A 22943-nucleotide genomic window follows, 5' to 3' on the forward strand; every position below is an offset into this window, starting at 1 on the left:
TCAGCCACAGAAAAGAGCAGTACAATTGCAGAGGTTACTGGTGTGTACTCTGTAGCCTGAGGTAGCCAGTGCCTCACTGGAGCCTTGTCCAACATGTGAAAGTACTTCAAAACTTTTCAGTATTAGAAAAGAATTAAAAATAGTCCTGGTATTGGCTGCATCTTCAGGCTTGTGTTGATGCAGAGGGCTCGTGGAGGGTCTGAGAGCCTGAGCAGGGCTCTGCTGTCCCAGCTGGGCAGGGCTGGCCTGGCCGGGAGCGTTTCCCTGCCTGAGGCCGGTCCTGCCCCACAGCGATGCTGATCGAGGAGCTGCAGTGCCCCGGCAGGCTGAAAACGCTGAAGAGGCTGAAGGGGAAGAGGCTGAGCCGGCTGCAGCCGCTGCCACGGACACTACGGCTGCTCGGGCTGCTGCAGCTGGACCAGAACCACCGAGTGAGCAAAGCGGCCACCGCCTGCCTGGCCCGGGCCAGCGGCAGCAGCAGCCTCCGTGCACGGGTGAGTGGGGATGGGGGGACAGAGGGGGAATGGGGGGACAGAGGGGAATGCAGGGACAGCAGGGAATGTAGGGAGCTTCCCCCAAACAGCGCTGCCTTCCTTGCCTTGCTCTCGCTGGGAACGAACCCCTCAACACAGCAGTGCTCGAGTGATTTGTCTCTGTCTTGTTCCATTTCACCAGGGCAAAACTGCTCCTGTAACTCGGGTTTGGTTGCTTGGTTACACTTCCAACTTTTTTTATTTTCCTCTCTTTTCATTCAGGCTGTCTTGTTTTACACCGATGTTTTATCCGACTGTGACACGAGGCTTCAGCAGGCTGCGTGTCTGGCTCTGAAGAACCTCAGGGTGAGCGCTCCCAGCTCTGCTGCTGCAGGGCCTGCCTGCCCCGAGGATGTGTGCTGGAGCTGGTGTCTGTGTTTGCTTTGTAAAAGTGTCCATCAGACTGCTGAAAAGCTGCTGAGGCAAGTTCTTCTTTTCTCTGACAGGCTGTGGAGAGCATCGAGCAGGTTGCCCACCTGTGCCAGTCTGAAACAGAGGAAGTCAGGAATGCAGCCAGAGAAACCACACTGTCCTTTGGTAAGGCTTTTGTACAGCTTTCAAATGGTCTGAAAAAGGGATGTGAAATAGTGCAGGACCAAGAGGGGCCTCAAGTTCAGCCAGAACACATCCAGGACAACGGAAATATTTCATAAACAGCTGCTTCATACCATGAAGATAAACTTTACATCACACATAACAGCCAAGGGCCTCTGATGAAGTTTATAGAACCAGACCAAGGAGATCCTGAAGGATTAAGTGCTTTAGGAACCACTGGACCTTTTGAAAAGTTCACAGATGAGGACTGACAGTTTTATGCTGGTTCATTACTTGTTACTTCACTGGAATCCAAGTAGATTGACAGTGGAGGTGACCTGATAAAATGTCAGTGCTCCCCACCTCCGACTGCCCAGTATTTGTCTTTTCCTGGGGGCTTAATGGCTGGAATGCTGCCAGAGCATGGCCAGGTCATGCAGGAGATGACCATTTCCCAGTTCTGTTCTTCCAAACCCCACTTTGAGTCAGGCTTAGTTCTGGGGCTCTCCAGCCTTGCCCCACGGAGCACTCAGGCTCACACACATGACAGGTTTTCCAGCAGTAACGATCCAAACTGTTACTCATGGAAATCATTGCAGGAGGCCTGATTTTCCATGGTGGCTTCTAGCTGGTTTTGGAGAACTGTTCCCTGAGGGATGTTTGTCACTCCTGAGTCCTTTCTCCCAAGCAGGGCTGTGTGACAGGAGTGTCCCCAGCTGGCCACGTTGCTCAGGGTGTTCCTGCCTGTCCCTCAGCAGGGGCTGTTTTCTCTCTCCGCAGGGGAACGGGGCCGACAAGCCTTCGAGAAGATGGACAGGATCTGCTGTGAACTGAGAGAAACAGCTCAGGAGGCCGAGATTGAAATCACAGTGTTTTAGTAGTGGAATGTGAGGAGCTGGATCCCCTTGTCCTCACAGCCACACGGGTACCTGAGGGTTTGGTTTTGTCTGGTTTCCTTCACTGCCTCCTGCCCCAGGACAGGTTTATTTCCAAAGGGGACAGTTTGTGCTCTCCATGATTTTCTCAGTCTAACACATGAGATACCAAGTGCTGGGCAAATGAAAGCTGGGATCTCTCAGAATGTGGATCCACATATTAACTGGAGTTCAAGTCTCCATCTTGCTGGAATTAGCTGTCCCTGCTCCAATTCTGTCCAATATGATCTATTTTCCCAGGAAGCAATTTATTAATTTGGCATTCTCCAAGGAGACAAATGATCACCCTCCCACACTATCACCTGCCCTGTCAGTAGAACAAATCCAGCACCATTGCTGGGTGGTTTCCTTTGCTTGGGCAATTTAGCTGCAGAAGGAATACCTGGTACTCCCTAAGTAATTTTCTTAATAATTGTTGCAGGCCAGGCCAGGTGCAGCAGGGCCTGACAGGCTCTGGAGGAGGTGTGTGCTCAGCAGCAGGGCTGCAGGGGTTTGCCATGTGCAGGTCTGACTGACAGTGGGACAGGTTTGGTTTTTTTAAATGCTGAATTTAGTCATAGACCAAGACTTCTCCTCCACCCCTGGTGGGGCTCATCCCCCAGCCCTGGCTGGCAGGGTGCCATGGGGAGCAGCCTGGCTTCAGGTGTAATACTTGAAAGGGTTGGGCTTGTGTGTACATATTTATATATATATATATACACATAAAACTTTTCTATTTGGTATTTATTTGTTGGATTTCATACTGTTTTCTAAAGTTCTAATAAACCTTTTGAGACAAGCTCCTGGGAGTGTTTCTTACTGCTCTGCCTGAGGCCCCGGAACAGGTAAACACTAAACCCCCAAAGGACAACTCAATCCCCACAGGACAGGGCCCTGGTCTGCCCTGTCCTGCTCCATGTTGCTGAACTCTCTCCTCCAGCTGTAGATTTCCTTAGAAATATAAACCAAAGGGAAGTACTGGAATTCAAACAGCAGAATGTGCAGGCTGCAGCTGCAGCCAGCGTCAGCATCAGCTCCTGCAGGGACCAACCAGGGTGCCTGAGTGCCTGCACTTCTTACCCTTAAAATGTTCAGTGTGAAAGACCAGAAGAGGGAAATGGAGGTGGCAGGGAGAGATGGGGATCCTCTACTCTTTTACTGGAGCTCTGCCTCCAGGAAGTTCTTACAGAAACATTTAAATCCCTTTACTCTACAACCCCATCCCCTCCAGCCCTCATGTGCACATGGGTCAAGCAGGAGCCCATGGATCCAGCCCAGAAGCTATGACACATTCAAGTGAGTTCTTTAAAAAAAGAGTTTTATTGTTACAACTAAAATGAGAACTGAAAACTTGTATGGGAGATTGAAAAACTGTACAGTTGTACTCTAACCTGGGAGGCCCAGCAGCGGTTTACACAAAAGACAAGATACCTGAAACTGTATTATACCAAAACATTCAGCTTTTTTCTTGAGTTTTTACATTTTTTTTATAAAAGTTTATTCTATGGCAATCTGTAAAAAAGAAAGACCTGATGAGTAAATATTTGCTTAAGGCAGATAGCAGAGCAGCTCACTAACTTTCTAACGAGTCTAACATGGATGTTTGTCCATTTCCAAGAACAGGTTACCCAACACCCCACTGTGCTACGGTATATACACCCCCCAACTACCACAGACAGTACAGGACAGCAAACAAAATGGGCACAGCTCAGGATTGCCAGCCTGCCCACACCTCCCTGGGCTCTGGGCACACTCACCGTGCCCCACAGGTCAGAGCCAGGCCTGGAACACAGGAAAGAAACAGGCACGAAGAGGATGCTCAAAGCTCTTCTGGCATCTGCAGGAACTTTGTCTGGGTAGAATCATTTGCAATTAAGTAACTCTCTGTATTCAAAGGAAGGATCCTTTGTTTTCCTGCCATACCTAAGATTTAAAACACTCCCTCTTGGGAAGGTGGCCAGAGGTGGTTGGGCTTGTTTCTTTCCCCAGGTGTCCCAGTGCCAGGGGAGGTGTGGAAGGGCTGCCTGAGCTCTCTGGAATGTCTGTACTACACTCACTCAGCTGAAAGGAACATGCTACCACCGGCACACGGAGCACACGGGATCCCACGGGAAGTCATGCCAAGGATTAGGCGAGTACATGGGCTCTGATAAACACCAATCAGTCCAGTGCTGAACAGAGAGACTCAGCAACACCCTCTGAACCACAGCCACTAAGGATCAGGTCATGCAAGTATCATTTGGGCACATCAGGAAGCAGGAATATAAGTTCTGTCACCTTTCAAGCACGTGGTGTTTCACCGGGACACCGCAGACTTCACATGCACTTTAATACAAAGGGGTACAAATGGTGCCTCAGGGCAGGGTCCTGCCCACGCTGCAGAGAACAGTGGGGACAAAGCAATCACAGAATGTATCTTAAATACACAGATGAGCCATTATATATTACCATTTTTCTATACTCATTTTTCCTGTTTCCAATAATATAACTAAATATTGACTGATTACAACATTCCTCCTTTCAAGTACTGGTCTGACCAACAGTCTCACAGGTAAAGGATTGATTCCCAGTACTACCTGAGGATTTATTATTGTACTCTTGAAAAGCCCTTGATGCAAGCTTAATGTAACACAAAATAGAAGTAACTCCCACCCCCACCCACCCCTTCACCTACTCACCCACTGAAGGGAGAGCTACACCTACAGCCAGCTTGGCAGAAATAAATACGGAGTGGAGGGCTCCCCTGGGCTCCTGCACAGCGAGGGCTGCACTGAGGGTGGTTAAGTGCTATAAATCTAGAAAGACTTTAGAAATGAAACAGATCAGTAACACTGCTGCAGATCAGCTGTCATGGGGCAGTGCAATCACTACAGCTCCCAGGAGTGAGTTTGCTCCTGTCCTCTGCACCACGACACGAGCAAAGAAATCTTTGCTGTTATTGTTTAAACTATTGAGAATTTGGTATTACCCCGAGGAACAGCACTGGGTGCTTGGTGCAATGCTGCCTTCCAGTGCCCAGCCCTCCCTCAGCAGCACTGCCCCCTGAGCCCTGCAGCACCCAGCCAGGACTGGCATCTCTGCTGCCAACCGAGCAGGGCACACCAACGCTGCCAGCCCAGCCACGGGCTCTGCTGGGAGCCCAGCACAGCTCCTGCTGGCCTGTTCCTGCCCCGGGGAACGGCCCCAGCAGGGACTGCTCTCATCTCCCAACCCTTCCCTGCTCAGAGCCCCTCGCTGGGGCCACGCTGGGCCAGGGGAGCAGAGTGAAACTGCATTTTACATTCCAAATGCTGAGCTTTAAGGACTGGTCCTTCCATGGGCCACGGGCACAGCCCCACTGCTGGTGGACATGGTTTGGTTGAATTTCCCTTCCTGTTTCTCTCCCTCCCCTCGACCTTTCCCAACCCAGAATATAAAAGTAAAAACAGCTTTAGAAAGGATGGTGCAATGTAAAGAGGCATATGTGCAAGTAGAGTGCAACAAAAGTCAATGAAGAGATACACTTAGTAAAGAAATAAAAATAAAAAAAAAATCAAAGAGCTGGACATGTTGGGATACCCTGAGCAAATGCAGAAGCCTGGTTCTATCAACACAAGTAAAAACAATCAGCTCTTTAAGAACAGTTATGCCAAGATTAAATATATCAATACCACAGGCACTGCCCACAACTCAGTCTTTAAAGATGAAGCAAGTTTAAAAAAAAAGACAAAAAACAAACCAAAAACCAACCACAAACACACCTCCCCTTCCAAAAGTTTACATTCTTCAGGTATGTGGGTTTCTTTTTCTTTTTTTGGGAACTTGTCAATGTAAGTCATGTATTTGGTTACAACACTTGGAGAGTACAAGCAAGTTTCACTTGTGCCTAGTTTTTCTGAAACAAAAGAAAATGAACTGGCTTTTTAAAAAAGGCTAAAAACAACAATGTGTTGTAATTCTATTATTTAGTTTAAAAAAAAAAAAAACAAAAAAGGAAAACAGACTATTTGGCATTTTCTCTGCTTACTCCTGAATATTTCAAGGCCCTGAGATTACAATATTATGTTCTTGGGACCACAGGGCTGGATAAAACCCTAGTGCATCAATTCTCTCATTAAGCCCTACCCAAAGTTCTGGCCTTTCCCCTTAAATCTACCTGCTCTGAGCCAAGGCTGCCCTGCCTCGAGGGGCTCCGAGGAGCTGAGCTGAGTCCGGGGCACTGGTCAGTGGAAACACACCCTGTAGCAGAGATAAGCTCCTGCTGTGAGGAAAGTGAACATGCAGATATTCACTAGGAAGGGCTTCCAAGTCGCCACCACGTTCTCATCCTCCTCCTCCGAGTTTTCCTTCACGGACTCCTCCTTGCGGGGCGAGAGCCGCGGGTTCTCACCAACAGTTCTCCTCCGGGGTTCAGTGTCGTGACTAGTGCTGGGGACAGAGGGAGGGAGGGAGGGACACTCAGGGCTGGGTAGGAACAAATATTCCATGCTGGATTGGCCATGGAGGAGAGAAACCATGCAGGTGCTCCAAGGGCAGGGAACACCACAGAGCTCTTGGAGCTGCAGCAGCCACCAAAGCACAGCCTGTCTCCAGTTAGGACGCATCTGGCTGTTCAACAAAGGTTTAGGAAGGGCTTGGGAGGATTCTGTGCCCTTCAAAGAATAAGCTTTAACCACCAGCAGCTTTCATTGCTCATCACAGATCTGCACCAAGACAGGCAGTGAATGCACCCAGCTCACACCCACAGCCAGGTCAGGGGAACACTGAAGTTCTAAACTCCAGCACCTGCCCAGAAAGCCAGAAAGGGACGGGATGTGGCTGCTCGTTTCTAACTCCCAAAGAGCATCTCAGGGTGGAAGCGAGCATCCCCTGCCCTGTGTCTCTGCCTGCAGCCCCAGCAGCCAGGGGCAGTGAGTGCTTTACCTGTCTGTGCTCGCTGGTGTGGCCGAGCAGGCTCTGCCGTCCGGAGCCGCCGGCTCCACGCTGCCCACTGAGCAGCTGCTCTCCTCCTCTGCTGCCTGCTGCTTCGGGGAGAACTCGGGGTGCTCGTGCATCCTCCCGTTGTGCAGCTCTGAGGTTCTCTTCGGGGGCCTGGGAGGTGGGGGGGTGTGCTCAGGGGGTGGCTCCAGGTCTTCATTGGAGAGCTCTTTCCACTGCTCCTTCAGGGAAGGACAAGCCCTGTTCAGATTTTCTCTTTCATGTAAGCTGCTCTAACTTTAAACTTTACTATGGCAGAATCTTTATTCTCTGCCTTTTAATTGACTCTTAAAGTGGCTCTTCATTTGCATTGACAAAAAAAGAAAGGAAAACCAGACACAAGAACTCCAAGCCCAAGTTATATCCACTACACAAAACGTATTTGCCTTAAAAGCAAGAAATTCCAATCTGCTTCTAAAAGATTTAAGCAGCGCAAAATAAAATCTATCTTGCTGGAGTTCTGCTTACCATAAAAAACCCTGATTAATTTATCATGACACTTGAACTTCAGGCATATTAGGAAACTTGTACTGTCTGAAATGTCAGGGGAGGCTGATGCTGCAGCTCCACCCAGTCACTGTGCAGGAAAGCACAGGAGGCACCTGCTACATAACAGGTACTTTTGGAAATAAATAAAATACAGCACTTCAGGTCGTGGCAGGCTGTAAAGTACTGTACCTAAAACCCCCATAATATAAACATGTACTGAAGCTGAAGCAAGCACCAAATTTGAAGCTTCTTTCCATCCTGTTCCTCCCACCCACTTGCTGCAGTTCCCTGGGAGCTGCCAGGAGCACTCACTTGCACTGAAGCATCTCCCATGATGAATTTTGCACCTTCAATAACAGCTAAGTAGGAGAACCGGAGCTGATCTGCAGTCTGGATCAGCCCCATCCTGTACTTCCTCATTTCCAGGAGAACTTGCTTGACGTCCACGGAGGAAGGATCTTTCCGTTTGTCCATCTGCAGATAAAAATGTGAAACGTTTTCTGCTCTGCTGAGGTTCATTACAGATGACTCATTTTTGTGGTAGGGCCTTCACACCACCCTCCACATTACAGAATGAATGAACTCACACACAACTGGTATCAGCAGCTCGTTACTGGCTCTCCAAAAACACAGAGGGGAAAACACTGGGCCTCAAAAATGCTGCTTTGCCTGAAGGCAAAGCCTGTCTTCGTGAATCACTCTGAAAAACTGGAGACTTCTCTTCCCCAGACTCAAAATGGCCACTTAGGAATGAGACCTGCCTTGGAATACACTCCCAAAACATGGGAGTAAACAATGGCAAATGGCAGGGAACCCTTCCCAGCCCCTGCCCCAGCTCCTGGAAGGCTGTCCCACGCTCCCCGTGCAGGACAGCTGGCCCTGCAGCCCTTACCAGCAGCAGACAGGTGTCCACCAGGCAGAAGGTGCCCGACCTCCCGATGCCAGCGCTGCAGTGCACCACGACCGGGCCGTGCCCGGGGCTCAGCGAGCCCGACTCCCGCACCTTGAACAGGAAATTCAGGAACGACGCCGGCGACTCCGGGACACCAAAGTCGGGCCAGGTGGTGTAGTGAAAGTGCAGAATCTCTCGAGTTTCCTGGGTCTGCAACAACAGGGGTTGGGAACTCTCTTAGTCTGGGTACACCAGTCAGAAGGACTGGGAACAGCTGACTTAAATTCCAAGGACAAAGTTTCACCAGTCTGAGGGAGCTTTTATAGCTGCACAGCCAAGAAACGAATAATGAGCAGTGGTCTCTTGGTCTCCACTGGGAGCAAAGGGAATTGGGCAAGTAAATTTACCTCTTTAGAGTTTAGTTATCTCAGTACAGCTCAAAAGCTTGTGTCACTCTGGGTATGGCTGAGACCCGAAACTGCCTGGAGGGTCCCCAGGTACATCTCATAAATATCCAAGAGTTTAATTTCCATGACATCTCATGCAGAATCATCAGATCCAGGACAATTCATGACCACCAATTTCAAGCCCTTGCTGGGGAGGAGATGAATTTCACCTCAAGGAGAACAAGGACCGGGACTGGATGAGATCTGGTACTCACAGTCAGGTTTTCCAATTCCAGCTGTCGTACTGTGTAGTAGGATTTTATATCTTCAGATATCAATGTTAGTTTCAAGTTTGTATCTTCAAAAACCATTTCTTTATTCTCCTTCCGTGGCCAGTACTGTGCACACTTGATCTAAAACCGAGCAGGAGACACAGAAATGTCATTTCCCACTTGTGACTGAATTGCAATTTTCTGATTAAGGTCTCCCAGAGAGATGAGCTCTGCTGAGACTGCTGCACGCCAGGGACTTTACTGAGGCAACCAAATAGGAAAGCAGCACATTTTGAAGTGTGCAGGAAAAACCTGGACCTAAAATGCTCATCAGCAGCACGAAAAGGAAAAGTCTGCACCCAAGCTTGTGCCAATGAAAGGTCAGAATGTTGTGGATGCTGTGCCTGGGAGCACTGGCCCCCTCCTGCTGGCCCTGAGCCACTCCTCTGCCCTGGCATCGGGATCACCACATGCCCCTTCCCTCTCCGAGCCTCTGCACCATGGCTCAGGCCTCTTTTGTTAGGGCAAACAATGTGGCCAAACCAGAAGTGGAAGAATGATGTTAAACCAACAGCAAGCTCAAGGCTAAGATGATTTTTGACATAATTTTAATGAACAGTAAACCCCTTCAGCATTTTCCTCATAGGTAGACTAACAGTGGTTTTGCTCAAACTTACTCTAGTTTATTTTGAAAATACATCCTCTTGTTTATCAGGGTGTAGAATGCACTTTTTGTTTGGATTTGTATTAATGTTAAAGTTATAGCAATTGCCTTTGTGTCTAATTTCTTCACAAATGTGTCTGCAAACAATATTTTGTTGTGCTCCACTCTAAATCTCCCACTGCTGTTTGCTGAGGAGTGTAAGCACTGCCCTAAGGGATCACAGTAATTTGTTTTGTTCAAAACTACAGCAGCACAGAGAGAGATCAGGAATGGTTGGAAAGGAAGAAACTATTGAAAAATACGGTTACTACATCTCTTTTGAAGAATGAATTTCACTTGCAATACAAAACCCAGCAAATCTAGACTGCAGTTTATTAAAACACAGCCCAAGAATTGTTTTCCTGATGATGCAAAAGCATGTACCACCCAGTTATCCCTGGTGGATACCCAATCCACTCACTGCCCTCCTCCAAAATGTCTTTATACATTATTAGACTTTATTCTGTACAGCAGTGACCCTGGAGGGGAGGGTGTGCCTTGGGGGCCACTGCACGATCAGAGCTCAGTGTGTGATGGAAACCTGCAGCCCCAGAGCTTCTCTCTCTACTGCAAAGCCACTTCACACTGCAGAGCCCTGGGAGGTGCCATCTGTGTACACTGAGAACAACTCCAGACCCCCTGGTTAGCACCAGAGACCTCCATTTGTGAGGATTCATGTCGTGTCTGTGTTTTATTTAGCCAAATTCACGAGCAATTAGGGGCTACAATTACAAAGCGAGTGATTTGCTGACTGCAGTAAGATCAGTTCACCAGGTACTCAATTCCAGGCACCATTTCTTAGACAAAACTACTCACAGTCATCCCACCCCATTCTCTGGGTTGGTTTTACTTGAGTTTTTTATTACAGAAAACCATAAATGTGATGAACACATAGCTAGAACTGGGTGAGTACTTACGGATCCCTTTTCCATCACTCTGTTCAACATGACAACACCACGGCTTTTCTGTTCCCAAACCATCTCCCAGAAGTGACCACAAGTATTTGGCAAAGGTCCCTGCAGAGACAGAATCCCCAGAAATAAGCATTATTTTCTGTAAATGTCAGTGCATTTTTCCCCAGAAACAAGGCAATAGATGCAATCAAGTAACAAGAAACTTCTCATTTAAAACAGTAAAAAAATGCAGTGAGACAGCTTTAAGTTCCAGGTTATGAATTTACCCATGAAAGCATGGGTAATCTTTTACTCCCCAGAACTGGGAGTGAAAAATGCTGCATTTCCTCAGGAAAGGTATACAAAGCTCATGGGGAAATAAACCCCACTGACTGAAAGCAAAAATAACATCTGTGTCAAACTACCCTGCAATCCCTCAATCCCTATTCCATGATACTTGAAAATTACTTGACTAAATGATAAACACCCAAAAGACTGAAAGGATGCAGAATCAGTAACAAATTGTATGGTTTTCCAGAGTCTTCACAGATTTGCTTTGGGATGGAATGAAATGGTGGCTCTTTTTAAAGACTATTCCCAAAGCAGATTTCCTTACAACTTCCTAGTTCTGCTATGTTCCTTTGCTATTTTCTACTCTGAAGCTATTGCTCTGAAGTTTGGGTTTGATCCATTTCTGTGCTCAAATGGAGCAGCAGATCCTCAGAAAGAATTGCTGGATTTAAATCAAGCCATTCAAAGCCCCTCAGTCTGGAGCAGGACAGGAACCAGCATCAGCTGCACGTGAGACTATTCCACACCCCTGTGAGAACCCCCTGCCCTGAGTAAGGGCAACTGCACACTGCTCTGCCCATTTCTTCCTGAGCAGATTTATCTTTATTCTTTAGAAACAGGAAGGAAGAGCTGTCACTTGAAAATATTAATCCCAGTCTACCTTTATCTAAAGTGTGTGGGAGGAAGGGGTAAAAAAAAAAAGCCAAGATTAGAGATCAGGACAGTCTCCAGGGAAGTGAACATTTAGGACAAACAAGAACCCTGGCACAGCTGCTGGCCCTCAGAATAAAACAGGGCATGTGGGTACTTGTACATTTGTTATACATTTGTTTTACATTCGATAGGTGTGGAATTGACAGATTCAGGGAAAAGCAGTGACTTTTTTACACACACAGACGTTTGTCTGCACTTAAGTAGCTTTACAATAAAGAAAACAAGCACAAAACCCATGAAAAACAGCTCCAGCCACCGTAAGATTTTTATTTTCTATTGCCAGCCATTACCTGGGTAAGGATGTAGCTCCTTTGGGCCTCTTCCATTTTTATCAAACTAGCATTGATATAGTCATTGTCACCTTGGTTTAGCTTAATCCGACTGTGATCAACTGTGGCACAAGGAGAAAACACGGGTTGGTGATGTGAACACAGCACAATCCATCCCTGCACACCCTCAGCAGCTGCTGGGGCCAGAGCTGAGCTGTGCTGGGGAAGGAAGGGCTCAGTCCCAGCAGGGCAGAGCTGGCTGCCACACTCAGCACGGCCACTGTGAAACCTCAGCTCACTGCGAGGGTGAAGCAGCTGAAATAATCCCCACTGCAATCTGCAAACCCCATCACACTGACCTATTTATACACTTATCAGGTTGCTGCTTTAAAATAAATCTAATTACACAACTGCTTATCTTTTCAGCTTAAACATTCAAATACAGCTTGTTCAAGGTTGTTAAAGGTTTGTCTAAACATGTATCAGGCAAACAGGACAGAGACCTTTTACTCCTACTGACATTTAGCCACTGGTCCCACCCCAAACACCTTTTCATGTACAGAAAAAATTATCAAAATTCAAGAAATACAGCAAATGGAAATTATTTGCTCTGTTGTTAGTCCCTCGCTCAACTTGTGACTAAAGAAACCAAACCACCAACTAAAAATCTCAGTACACACACAGGTTCCCACATTTTGCAAGAAAGCAAACAGACTGGGAACAGGATTATCTAAAGGCAAGAAGGAATTTGTTACTCACAACCTCAAATATTAGAACTGCTTAGTAAAGCAAACTATGTGCAACATTACTGTTCTGGTCGAGTGCCCCAAAGGCTTCAGTAGCTTTTAAGCACCAAGGCAGAAGTTCTGTGCCCCAGAGCAGCACTCTGGCCTGGGACAGCAGCTGGACATGTGCCCTGGGACAGGGAGTGCTGTGCCATGAGGGGACACGTGGCTCAGGACTGGCACTGTCCTGTGCAGAGAAGGCTGCTCAGAGACCTCCTGGGAGCTGCCTGCAGCATCACATCCATTAAATCTTAGCTCTGACCAGATCCATTAAATGTTATGTCAGCCCAGATCCATGGAGCACCATTCCTGGCCATGTGGCTGCAGCCCAAAGCCCTGGGTGCCAGGCGTGGGCAGGTGGCACTGGGACTGTCCCTGTCCCTGGGATGACAGGAGGAGAGAGCACCTGTGCTCAGAGAGCCACTTCCCCCAGCACAGGGGACACAGCCATCCCAAAAAGCCAGCTGTGGCCTGGCAGCATCACCTCTGCCCCTTCTCTGCTCCAAGGAGCTCGTGAGCTTGGCTTTATCTCTGGCAGAGCTCTGTGCCAGACTGCTCCCACCCCCCAGAAAGGGCACTGCTGCCTCCTGTGCTGCCTGGCAGGAGGCTCTGCCGGGTGAGAACTGCACAGAAACCACCCCTGCAACTTTAGAAAGGCTACTTCAGCCACCATTCATCTCCAGGAGAAGAAGTCAAAGGTAAAGCAAGTTTCTGTCTTCAGATTTCTGCCCACAAATACCGCTGTACACTGCTCTAGTATAACCCTACGGACATAAAAGGATCCTGTGACACCAATCCCACAAATAAATAAATATAATAACAAAGAGAGTTGTCTTGGATGCTTATCAATCTAACAGAATCTTGTCCTTACAAAGAACATTTAGCTGTGAGAAGTCATTAGAGGTCAACACTCTTACAAACAATGGAAAAGAAAGTGTACTTACAGGGGCTGACATCTCTGTACCTATTTCTGTTTTTGTTTCTGGGATGTTTGGCCACTTTGCATGGAAAATCACTGGCTTCATGCTTGATGTCCTGAAACAAAAAAAAATCCTTTTAGGTATGAATCCAACTAATTTCATGCCATTAGCTATTTTAAGACAGATACCCATTTGATTTCACATCTTCATGTGAGGGAATTCTGGACGTTGGGCCTCAGATTAAGAATTCAGATTAAATTTCTCAGAATACAACATTAACATTATTTTAAAAATATTATTAGCTTGCATAATAAAGTAGCACAATGTCCACCAGCCAGGAGCCTTTCAGCTCCTGAAGCAGCAGGGTCTCTGCCCCAAAGCACTCCCACATAAACTGCTTCAAGCCCTTGTTTGCAGCATCAGTGAAAATATCAACCCTGCTTCTGACTGAGCAGCAGTGAAAACATCCATTGTGGTAGAAAAGAACTTGTCTACCCTCCTTGGCATCACACACACACAGAGGTGATTTGTCTGAGACCACTTTCAGCATTATCTTGAGTTATCAGCAAAATGTCACAGAGCTGCAATGGTAAAAGTCAGTTGTACTCAATTCATGAGCTCAGCTGAAACAGATGTAGCATCTCCAACAGATCACCAGGGTTCTCCCAGGTAGCTTTTTCAGATGTACATAATAGCTCAGCTATTTGAGACAATTTCAGAAGTAAAAAAGAATTCTGCTGTCCTTGGACATTAGTCCCAATTTGCTCAAACAGAATTTCACATCATAAATAAATCCTGTGTAAGCACAGTTCTGCATATAAAGAATCATGTACAACCCTTAAGATTTTTTCCAGTGGGCCATCCACTGCAGCACATTATCTGTTTATCTCTTCTGCTGCATTATTCAGCTATGTACCAATTTACCCTGAATGCTACATGTCAGGAGAAGAGTTCTGATTTACATAAACCTGCCCAAAATTAGCACAGTATTCCGAAGCTGAAATAAGGGCTGACATCAGCTGCCAGCTTTTTATAACTGAGCACATGGCTGCCAGTATTTCTGCTTATGAAGAATGCAGTCTGGAGAACATGATCTGGACTGCCACAGTCTAATATCTCAAACATGAGGTAGCTAAAATGGGTGTTTTCAGAAATTTGTCTCTGACACTAGGCTGGTAACTTTGTACTTTACAGGGATTTATTCTTCTGTACTGATTGTACAGGACTAACATGAGAAAAAAACAGGGAACTGGGAAAAATGGTTTTCTAGATCACTAACCACATTTCCCAAATGAGTGTTGAAAATCCCCAACACACAAAACCAACACAGCTCCCCCCTCCCACTTTAGATTCATATTATAAAAGCATCAAAATGCAAACCAAACCAAGATCCCCAAGGAATTTTTCTGTAAATACTGGGCTATTTTAGCAGCAGCACTAATGCACAGTTTCATTTCACAGCGTTAACAGATTTGAAAAGAAATGTCCCCTCTTGTAAAACTAAGTGGATCAAGTGCTTCTTTACAGAAATGGAATTATACAAAGGAACTCTAATACAAAGATGTTACACTGAAACATCCACATGTATGTGCACACACAAACTACTGCCAGTCCCCAGGAGTTCCACAGATTGAAACAGCAACATCGAGCATTTCAGGAATTGAAAGTGGCAATTTATTGTGCAGGGAACAGAGAGCTGGCTGTTACCTCACCAGCAAATATCAGATCTTTTTCAAGATGCCACGGTGCCTGAAGGTACTTGGAGAATAATGGAGTTCTAGGAGATGCTGAACTCCCACAGGCACAGAGAAAATGGAAAGAAAGAAGTCACTCGTGTGCCTTCAGCAGCCTATTTAAAAACAGCAGTGTATTTCTGGAGCATGTTTCAAGAAACAGGAAAAACCACGGGATGGGGGTGGGATGGTAACAAAAGAGGGATGGAGACATGGCAACAGGCAAGCTGCTGCCTCGTGTGAGAACCCAGCCAGCAGCAGCACTTCACTGCTGAGTGTGAGAACACGGTAAAACAGAAAATCCTGGAGAGCAGGCGTGCCTGCACATCAGACAGGGCATACATACTCTCCTCACTCTCCTCAGCACGGTGGGAGCAAAGAGGTTTGGAGTTTTGGTTGGGTTTTTTTGGATACAGAAGTTGCTGGAACATCTAAAGTGACCAAAGAAAATTTATCATCCAAGGTGGCATCCAGGATATGAAGTTGACTTTAGTGGAAACACAATTGCCTTCAACAGAGAAAATGGCTGGAGAGAAACAAGGCAGTGGCCACAGGAGTCACCCACAGGAGCTGTGTGGGTCCAGCACTGCTGGAGTCCCATCCTCACTGACACCACTGACTGCTCTAAGGGCAGCTTCAGAACACGGCCACAACAGCACCACAAGGTCTCCCTGCTGGGGAAAGCAGACATCCACAGCATGGAACTGTGCTGTGAGCAACCTGAAGCCAGAGATGTCACAAGAACCCAAGGTAGCTGATGAAGGCAGGGATTTCTGAAGTTACAAAACACCTTCTTGAATCACACCCAGTCACACTGCAGAGATCCTGCTTGTCAAAAAGGAAGCTCGACATTTCATTTAAAAGGTCGTGCAATATAAAACTTTAAAGAGGAAGGGCTAGAACTGAAGGCACTTTTCCAAAGTCAAATGCTTTGGGTTTGGAGCATGAGTCACTTCATGCCACTCATCTCCTGGTTTTAAACCCTGTCCCCAAATACTTCAGGGGTGGAAAGAGGAAGTCTGCTGAAGGCCTGCTCTTCAAATGGGAAGTTCCTGCAGCTCTGAGCACAGCAGCACATTGGGCTTCACCTTCCCCATCCTGTTCAGACACCAGCAGGAGCTTCACAAAGACAAGATGCACCTCAAAATCTCCAAGTAAATATTAAGACCACAGGAAGAGGTGGCCATGCCATCAGCCCTTCGAGCACACCGTGTAGATTTGTGTACCAGTGTTTAGAACAGGAACTAAAGGTGCAGCCTCAACAGCTTCAGCTTCAGCAGCCAGCCTCCCTCCCTCGCAGCAGGGCTCAATTTCATCACGCTCTTTAATTGCACCATAAACCCTGGAGCAGCCCAGACTCACAGATAACAATTTACTGGCATTTTAGCAGTTCTGCTCCTACAGGAAGCAGCAAATGCCAAGATCTTATCAGGGGCTACAGAACTGCTCCTAATCCATCTACTGAGGCACTCGGCACTATGGAGAGCAATTCACAAAATTTATATAAAGACTTATTTAAAAAGTAATCGTAGCTTAAAAAAACAGGTTTTCCTCTTAAAGCTGCCACTGAAAAAAAAAAAAGGTGACACATGATAGAGCTGGAAAAGGTGGAAGAGTAGAAAGTTACAATAAAATCAAGTGGAAGGTGCTCTTTTCCCAAGATGTCACTTTCAGAATGGAGATCCCCCTATGATCCAATGAGGTTGCAAAGACCTGAGAGAAGAGCAAAAGTGCCAAGAGATCCACAACAAACACCTACTTTACACAAATGGGAAAAGGTCTTCAGATTCAGCATGGGAGAGAGCAACCTGAGGCCCTGAACTCACTCCCTAACCAAAGAACTTGATGAAGATATAAAGCACACAACTGCTCAAGTAACCCACTTTGACAAGGAAGATTTGATTTCTTACCCTACATTAAGCTTTACATCAGGATATCTGGGCAAGAACAAGAAATGAGGGTATAACTCGTAGGTAAGAGGAAGGTCATCTAAAGAACAGATAAATGAAGAGAGTGTTGCATCACACTACATAAATCTTAACAAGCAGCTGCAGAATTTTGGCCAGCTAAGTGAAATAAATGTGGATTTTAATACCCTTTAAAAACATTTTATTTGGTCTCCTAGTTTTGCTTTCAACTAAGATATGGTAGTATTGATTTGCTTACCAATCTCCCTCAAAATAAAAGAAAACCAGTTGCTTGCTATGTCAAGCTTCTTCCTGAGGTCGAGCAGCACAGAGAGGAAAGGACAGGCTTGTTTAAAGTTCAACACCACTATTACAGGAGGTTAGAATTAATAAATAAATAAACAAGAAATCACACACTTGCAACACGGTTTCCTAGAAAGCCCCCTGCTAATTCAGCACTGCCCTGGCACCGTGACCAGGCTGTGGCACAGCGGTGTCAGAGGGTTTGTGACACCAGTCAGCTGCTGGGAGCACGGAAATAACCCCCCAGGAGAATGTAAACTGGCCATGGCTGCCCTATTAAATCATATCAACACGGGCACAGCGGGCTCGTTTTCCCCAGGGTGCATTTATCACAGCTAGCAGGTATTACAGATTGTGTCTCACCACTGCCCAGCTCCAACATCCCTCACCCAGAGGCTTCTGGCAGCGAAGCCTGCAGCCCTTTATTGCTCCCTCTCTGTCAGGGAGATAACTGCACACTGTAAAACTCCATTTAACACCTGCACCTGGATGGCTCTCAGGGCTTGGCTGTGCTTCCAGGAGGCAGAAATCCTCCGACCTGTGTCACTTCCAAACCTTACCAGCACATTTATTTTGTGTGTTCCCAAAAGGAAGGCACTGCTGTCAATAAACCACAGCAATACTGCACAATTCAGATTCTTGGATTGCTTCAGTGTCATCTGCAATGGGTAAAAACTGATTTTTCAGTTCTGCTTCTTTTGAATGTTGCAGCAGAGACAGGGAAATCAAAGAGCTTAACTTTAGTATCAGGTTAAAGAATTACATGAGACTTCTCAAATTTCAGTAAGTTCAAAATATAGTTTGTCCTTGAAATTTATGACCCATAACAGAAGAAGTTCAGAGCTGCTGGCAGGAACACTCTACTTCTGCTGTTTTGTAGCCATGTACTCAGTGCCAAAACAGGAAACAACTGAATGGAGCGTCAGCGTCAGAAAACAACTCAAGTTCCCTTCTTCTTCTTCACATCCATCTCTATTTTTCCTCCCAGATACTCAATCTGCTCCAGAAGTGCATCTTGGACATTACTGGAAGGATAGAGATGTTTGGGAATGTGAAATGGCCTTTTCTTGACAGCTGTTGTGCAAAAGCAAAGCTTTGCTATCTGTATCATCAAACAAAGTCAGTGCCAGGAAATAAACCACACTCTCATTAAAGTGTCAAGAGGTTCTAACTCAGTTGCTCTTCTTCTGTAAGGAAAATAACCACCGAGATGAGATCCAGATCTTGATTTGCCCAAACATTAGGGGGTCTCTACATGAAGAGTTTTGGTTTAACCTCATCTCAAATAGACTGGTGCATCCCACAGACCAGATATCCACATAACTCCTGAAGGAATTCAGTCTGCATAGCAAATCCAGCCCTTAATTTGTTTGCAGTATGGGTTTTGTGTGAGTTTAAAAATGTATCAGTGCTGGCCTGTAGGGTATTCCAGGCTTCACAGACTGACAACTGTGGTTATAAACAGTCCTGCTTTCCTAGTTACCTAATATTTTCATTCTGACATCTTACAAAGCCGTCTAAGAGCATTATAGCTTTTACAGAGCTACCACCACCAAAAAACCACAAACAAAACCCAAGGCTTTGGAGGCTTCAGGGGAGGAAAAAAGAACCCTGCAAATACTAGAATGTAAGGGAGGGGTGAGAAACACTTCTCACACCTTTCCATGCCCTGTATAACCGAGGTATTTTCTAGAATTTAGACAAGCTGCAAATGGTATGTTTCAAATGGGAAACAAAAGGACAAGAAATGCCCCCCACTGCAGACAGTTTACAGTTTCTCAAGGGGATCTCTTGGTTCCTCAAGGTTCATGAAATAGGAACCATGGAATAATTTACCATGGAATTTTTACCTATACTCAGAGTCCTGTACTCTCTTTCAGAGATACGGTGTTGATAACCTCAGTTAATGTTAAGAAAGCAAGACTGTACTATCTCCCCTACACCTCACATAATCCATTATCACCATTCCCCCAAATCTTGCATAATCCATTACCACCATGTTATCTTAAGATAAATGAACTAATTTGATTAATAAGTAAGTAAGATAATCAAATTGAAGTCTTGCTTCCTCACCAGGTAACACATAGAAAGCCTTACCAGTTAAAAGCTGAACCTTTACAGATGCTTTTTCCTTTCCTCCCATTTTTGGTCCCAGAGTATGCATCTGCTCCAAGACTCCTGGCTCTGAACACATCCTGCTCTTCTATTCAGCTGGGCATGCTGGCACACAGCTCACTGAAGGAATACAAATTTGCAGAATATCTGGCCTTACCTGCAGCTGAGCAGGAATCTGAAAGGCCACTGCAAGGTACTGTACCAGCAGGGAAGGACATCATCACCTTCTGCCTGAAGAGATTCCAGGCTGCCCTTTAGTACTGCATCTGCTGTCCCAGTTGAAGGTCCCTAAATCAGTTGGGAAGATCATTAACACACTCCTCTAATGAACTGTGCCAGCACCTCTGCAATGAGCAGGAGCACACACACACACAAGCGCTGTGTGAGTAATATCACAAGTGAGTTTGAAAACAACCAGCCCTGAGTATCTGAGTTCCACTCTTCCTACTAAGCCTCCATGAAGTTTTTTAAAGAGTCTTCACTTTAGATTAAGACGTGCACTTCACATGCACTGAGCTACAACCGAAACTCGTCTGTGGTGTTTGTGTCCTTTCACCTTTTCCTGGAAAGTGTGGTGACTAAAAGCCAAAAAACAGCACAGCACTTTAGCTGCTTAACAAACACCGCAATCATTTCACTCAGGACAAACATTTTAAAGAAACAAACTAAGATTGCAAATTTTTGATTTATTTTTCAAAAATGAAATGCCAACATTTGTGCAGTTGTCTCAGCAGCATTTTAAACTCAGAGTTGCAGAACTATCACAGCATTATTTTGAATCCTTTTGGAGATTACATGAGTTTAACATGTCTAGTTACCAGCTGGTCTCTGGTAAATCCAAAAATGCAGGTCACAGTAACAGATAACTAGACAAGTCCAGTATTCCCCATCTACAGCCGTGTCTGCTCATCTGTGACGTGCAGAATTCACTAAAACGCCACAAGTGACAAAGAAAAAAGGCAGTTTGCAATTCCCAAGTGATGTTAGCCTTGCTGAGATGATTTTCCCCATGAGGTGCTGTACATGAGGAGCTCCTTGCCCAGCACACAGCAGGACCAGAGGGTACAAAGAGCCCCAAAGGCAGCGGTGCTCCAGGAGAGCCAGAGGAGCTCCAGCTCATTCCCAGCTGCATTCCCAGCTCATTCCCAGCACAGGGCCCACAGCAGCTCCCAGCCCCTCTCAGTTGTGCTGTGGAATCAGCCCCAGGAGCAGAACACGGAGCAGAACCTCCCCAGACACTGCAGCTGCCGCACCAGCATCGTGTTCCCTCCCCAGCCCTGAGCTGCTGAACCCGGGCTCTCTTCTGCCAAAGGAGCTGAAGGAAAAGCACCAGTGTTTCTAAAGCACCCCCAAAACACCAGCCACACCTTCCTGGGAACACAACCTCACCAACTCACTAGCTTTCCCTCCCGTCCCCAATTGAAAGCCATTCTGGAGCAGCCAGGAAGCAGCAGGGAGTTCAGTCAGTGTAAGGCTGTGACTCCTGCAGGGACAGGGACAGGACCTACAAACACACAAGCCCTGAGCAGCACCTGTGTGTGGCTAAAACTTCCAGATACTACAAAGTCATCATCTCCCCTAAATCCATCATTTTTGCTTATGCAGTAGAGATAAATTATTTGTCAAGCTTTGGGACCTTCTATAGCTTTAATGCTCGAGGCAGTCCTAACAAGTCAGAAAAAGAGGTTTTTTTAAATGGTCTCCTACTGGTGGTGTTGGGGTTTTTCCAGTTTGATTTTATACCCATCCATTTAGCACCAGGACAATTCCCTGGAAGGCATGTGATTCCCTGAATCAGATCACAAGGATTTTTAACCCTGGATTTAGCAAACAGGACAATGTTTCTCACACTTCTCAGCCTGTTCTGCAGCTCAGAGAGATGAAGAGGTTCCAAGAGAAGGAAACAGACACCTCTCCTGAAAGGTGCCACTGACTACACCAAAGGGGTTACCAGTAATGAAGGCCAAAGAAGTTTACATTACTACTTGAAAACAGGAAATAATCTGACCTCAGAAATTCTGGTGGGTGCTCAAAATAAGTATCACAAACCAGGTGGAATCAGAGATGTCTACACAGAGACAATGTGAGAGCAAAAAACTTCCCCGATGTCTGAGGCCTTACAGAACCACATGTGCCTGAAAACAGAAAATCTGAGATGTTAAAGAGCTCCACACTCCCCATATTTACTTATCAAACTCTTTACAAATTCAACAACTTGACTTGGCACCTTACAACACCTCCCAAAACCACAGGCAATGCAGTGAGTAGCAGGGGAAGCAGGAGACTTTGTACACTCCAAGACTTATCATCAATTCCTTTTTCTAATGCTGTTAACACACCGTCAGCATTCACTGCAAAAGGAAAACATGGGCTGCTTGTGAAAACGTGCACACACATAATCCTTTGCTCATCAGAGACTTGGAGCTACAAAAATATACTTCCAGGGTTTACAAAGCAAAATACCACACATTTTTTCACATCACTGCTATTGTCCTTTGAATACCCTAATGTCAAGTTTGTTGTTGTCATTACATTCCAAAATAAACATCTCTGTCTTCTTGGACTGCTAAAACATTAAAAGGTTTCAATGAGAACGAGCTCTTATCCCAAAGCAGGGATTTTGATCCACACTCTCTCCTCCAAGCAGCCTCTCGTGTCCTCCCTGAGGAGTGGTGCCCGGGGCAGTCCCCAGCAAGGACAGGCAGAAGACACCTCTTGGTTGCTGTAGGAGATGCTGCTTGTGGTCTCCAAGTGGATCAGCTCTCAGCTGGGATGCTCCAGCTCCTTTGTTTCCAGCTCAGGAGTCAGTGTTCTCACTACCATCTCCAGAATCCAGCCCTTTGCTGTAACCAACAGCTGGGACAGAACTCTGCAGTTCTCCTTTCAGGAGGGGGCCATTTCTCTGGGGCAGTTTTTTAGGCTTTTGTAGGAATGCTTTTTGTTCCCTGGTTCCTGGAGGCAAGGCAAGAAAGCTTTTGATGAGCTCCCTGAGCCCACCATGAGCACTGTGGAGAAGAAGGGAGCACGTCCAGAGGCAGGCCTGGGAATCCTGCATTCCTCCTGCACTGCTGCTCAGAAACTCCTTGGAAACACAAGAGCACTGCTAGATTAACTCTCAATGGTGTATTTTCCATGATGACACAAAGCCAGAAAAAAAAGGATTCTTACTTAGGAATCAGAACTTCTGGAGTTTGCCTCGTTTTTATTTTCTTGATTTGAGTTGGTTTGAAAGTCTCTTACCATCATGGAAACAGGATTTTGTGAAAACAGAATAAGTTTGCAAACCTCATTTTCTACCCCCAGCTCTGACTAAAACTAAATTCAGATCTTATCT

At 46.2% G+C, this 22943-nt stretch overlaps 2 protein-coding genes across 10 annotated transcripts in view; one reads left to right on the top strand and one right to left on the bottom strand.

The window, feature by feature from the left end:
* Positions 1 to 2780, top strand: part of RIPOR3 (RIPOR family member 3) — a 41168-nt gene extending 38388 nt beyond the window's left edge. For all 9 annotated transcript variants that reach the window (XM_005524874.3, XM_014254200.2, XM_014254202.2 and 6 more), the window contains 4 exons: positions 292 to 494; positions 756 to 839; positions 980 to 1070; positions 1848 to 2780. In XM_005524874.3, coding sequence (XP_005524931.1) covers positions 292 to 494; positions 756 to 839; positions 980 to 1070; positions 1848 to 1945 — 476 coding nt within the window. In that variant the 3' untranslated portion in view covers positions 1946 to 2780. The remainder of the gene's footprint in view (positions 1 to 291; positions 495 to 755; positions 840 to 979; positions 1071 to 1847) is intronic.
* A 502-nt stretch (positions 2781 to 3282) lies between these two features.
* PTPN1 (protein tyrosine phosphatase non-receptor type 1) overlaps positions 3283 to 22943 on the bottom strand; it is a 31521-nt gene continuing 11860 nt past the window's right edge. The window contains exons 2-9 of the mRNA XM_005524875.3: positions 13576 to 13666; positions 11868 to 11968; positions 10597 to 10695; positions 8980 to 9117; positions 8319 to 8528; positions 7739 to 7900; positions 6884 to 7119; positions 3283 to 6388 (exon numbers count right to left, since the gene is read on the bottom strand). Of these exons, the coding sequence (XP_005524932.2) occupies positions 6184 to 6388; positions 6884 to 7119; positions 7739 to 7900; positions 8319 to 8528; positions 8980 to 9117; positions 10597 to 10695; positions 11868 to 11968; positions 13576 to 13666 (1242 nt within the window). The 3' untranslated portion in view covers positions 3283 to 6183. The remainder of the gene's footprint in view (positions 6389 to 6883; positions 7120 to 7738; positions 7901 to 8318; positions 8529 to 8979; positions 9118 to 10596; positions 10696 to 11867; positions 11969 to 13575; positions 13667 to 22943) is intronic.

This window comes from Pseudopodoces humilis, chromosome 19, assembly GCF_049639895.1.
Source record: "Pseudopodoces humilis isolate 2021_Gansu_Grassland_sample_001 chromosome 19, ASM4963989v1, whole genome shotgun sequence".
Taxonomy (NCBI): Eukaryota; Metazoa; Chordata; class Aves; order Passeriformes; family Paridae; genus Pseudopodoces; species Pseudopodoces humilis.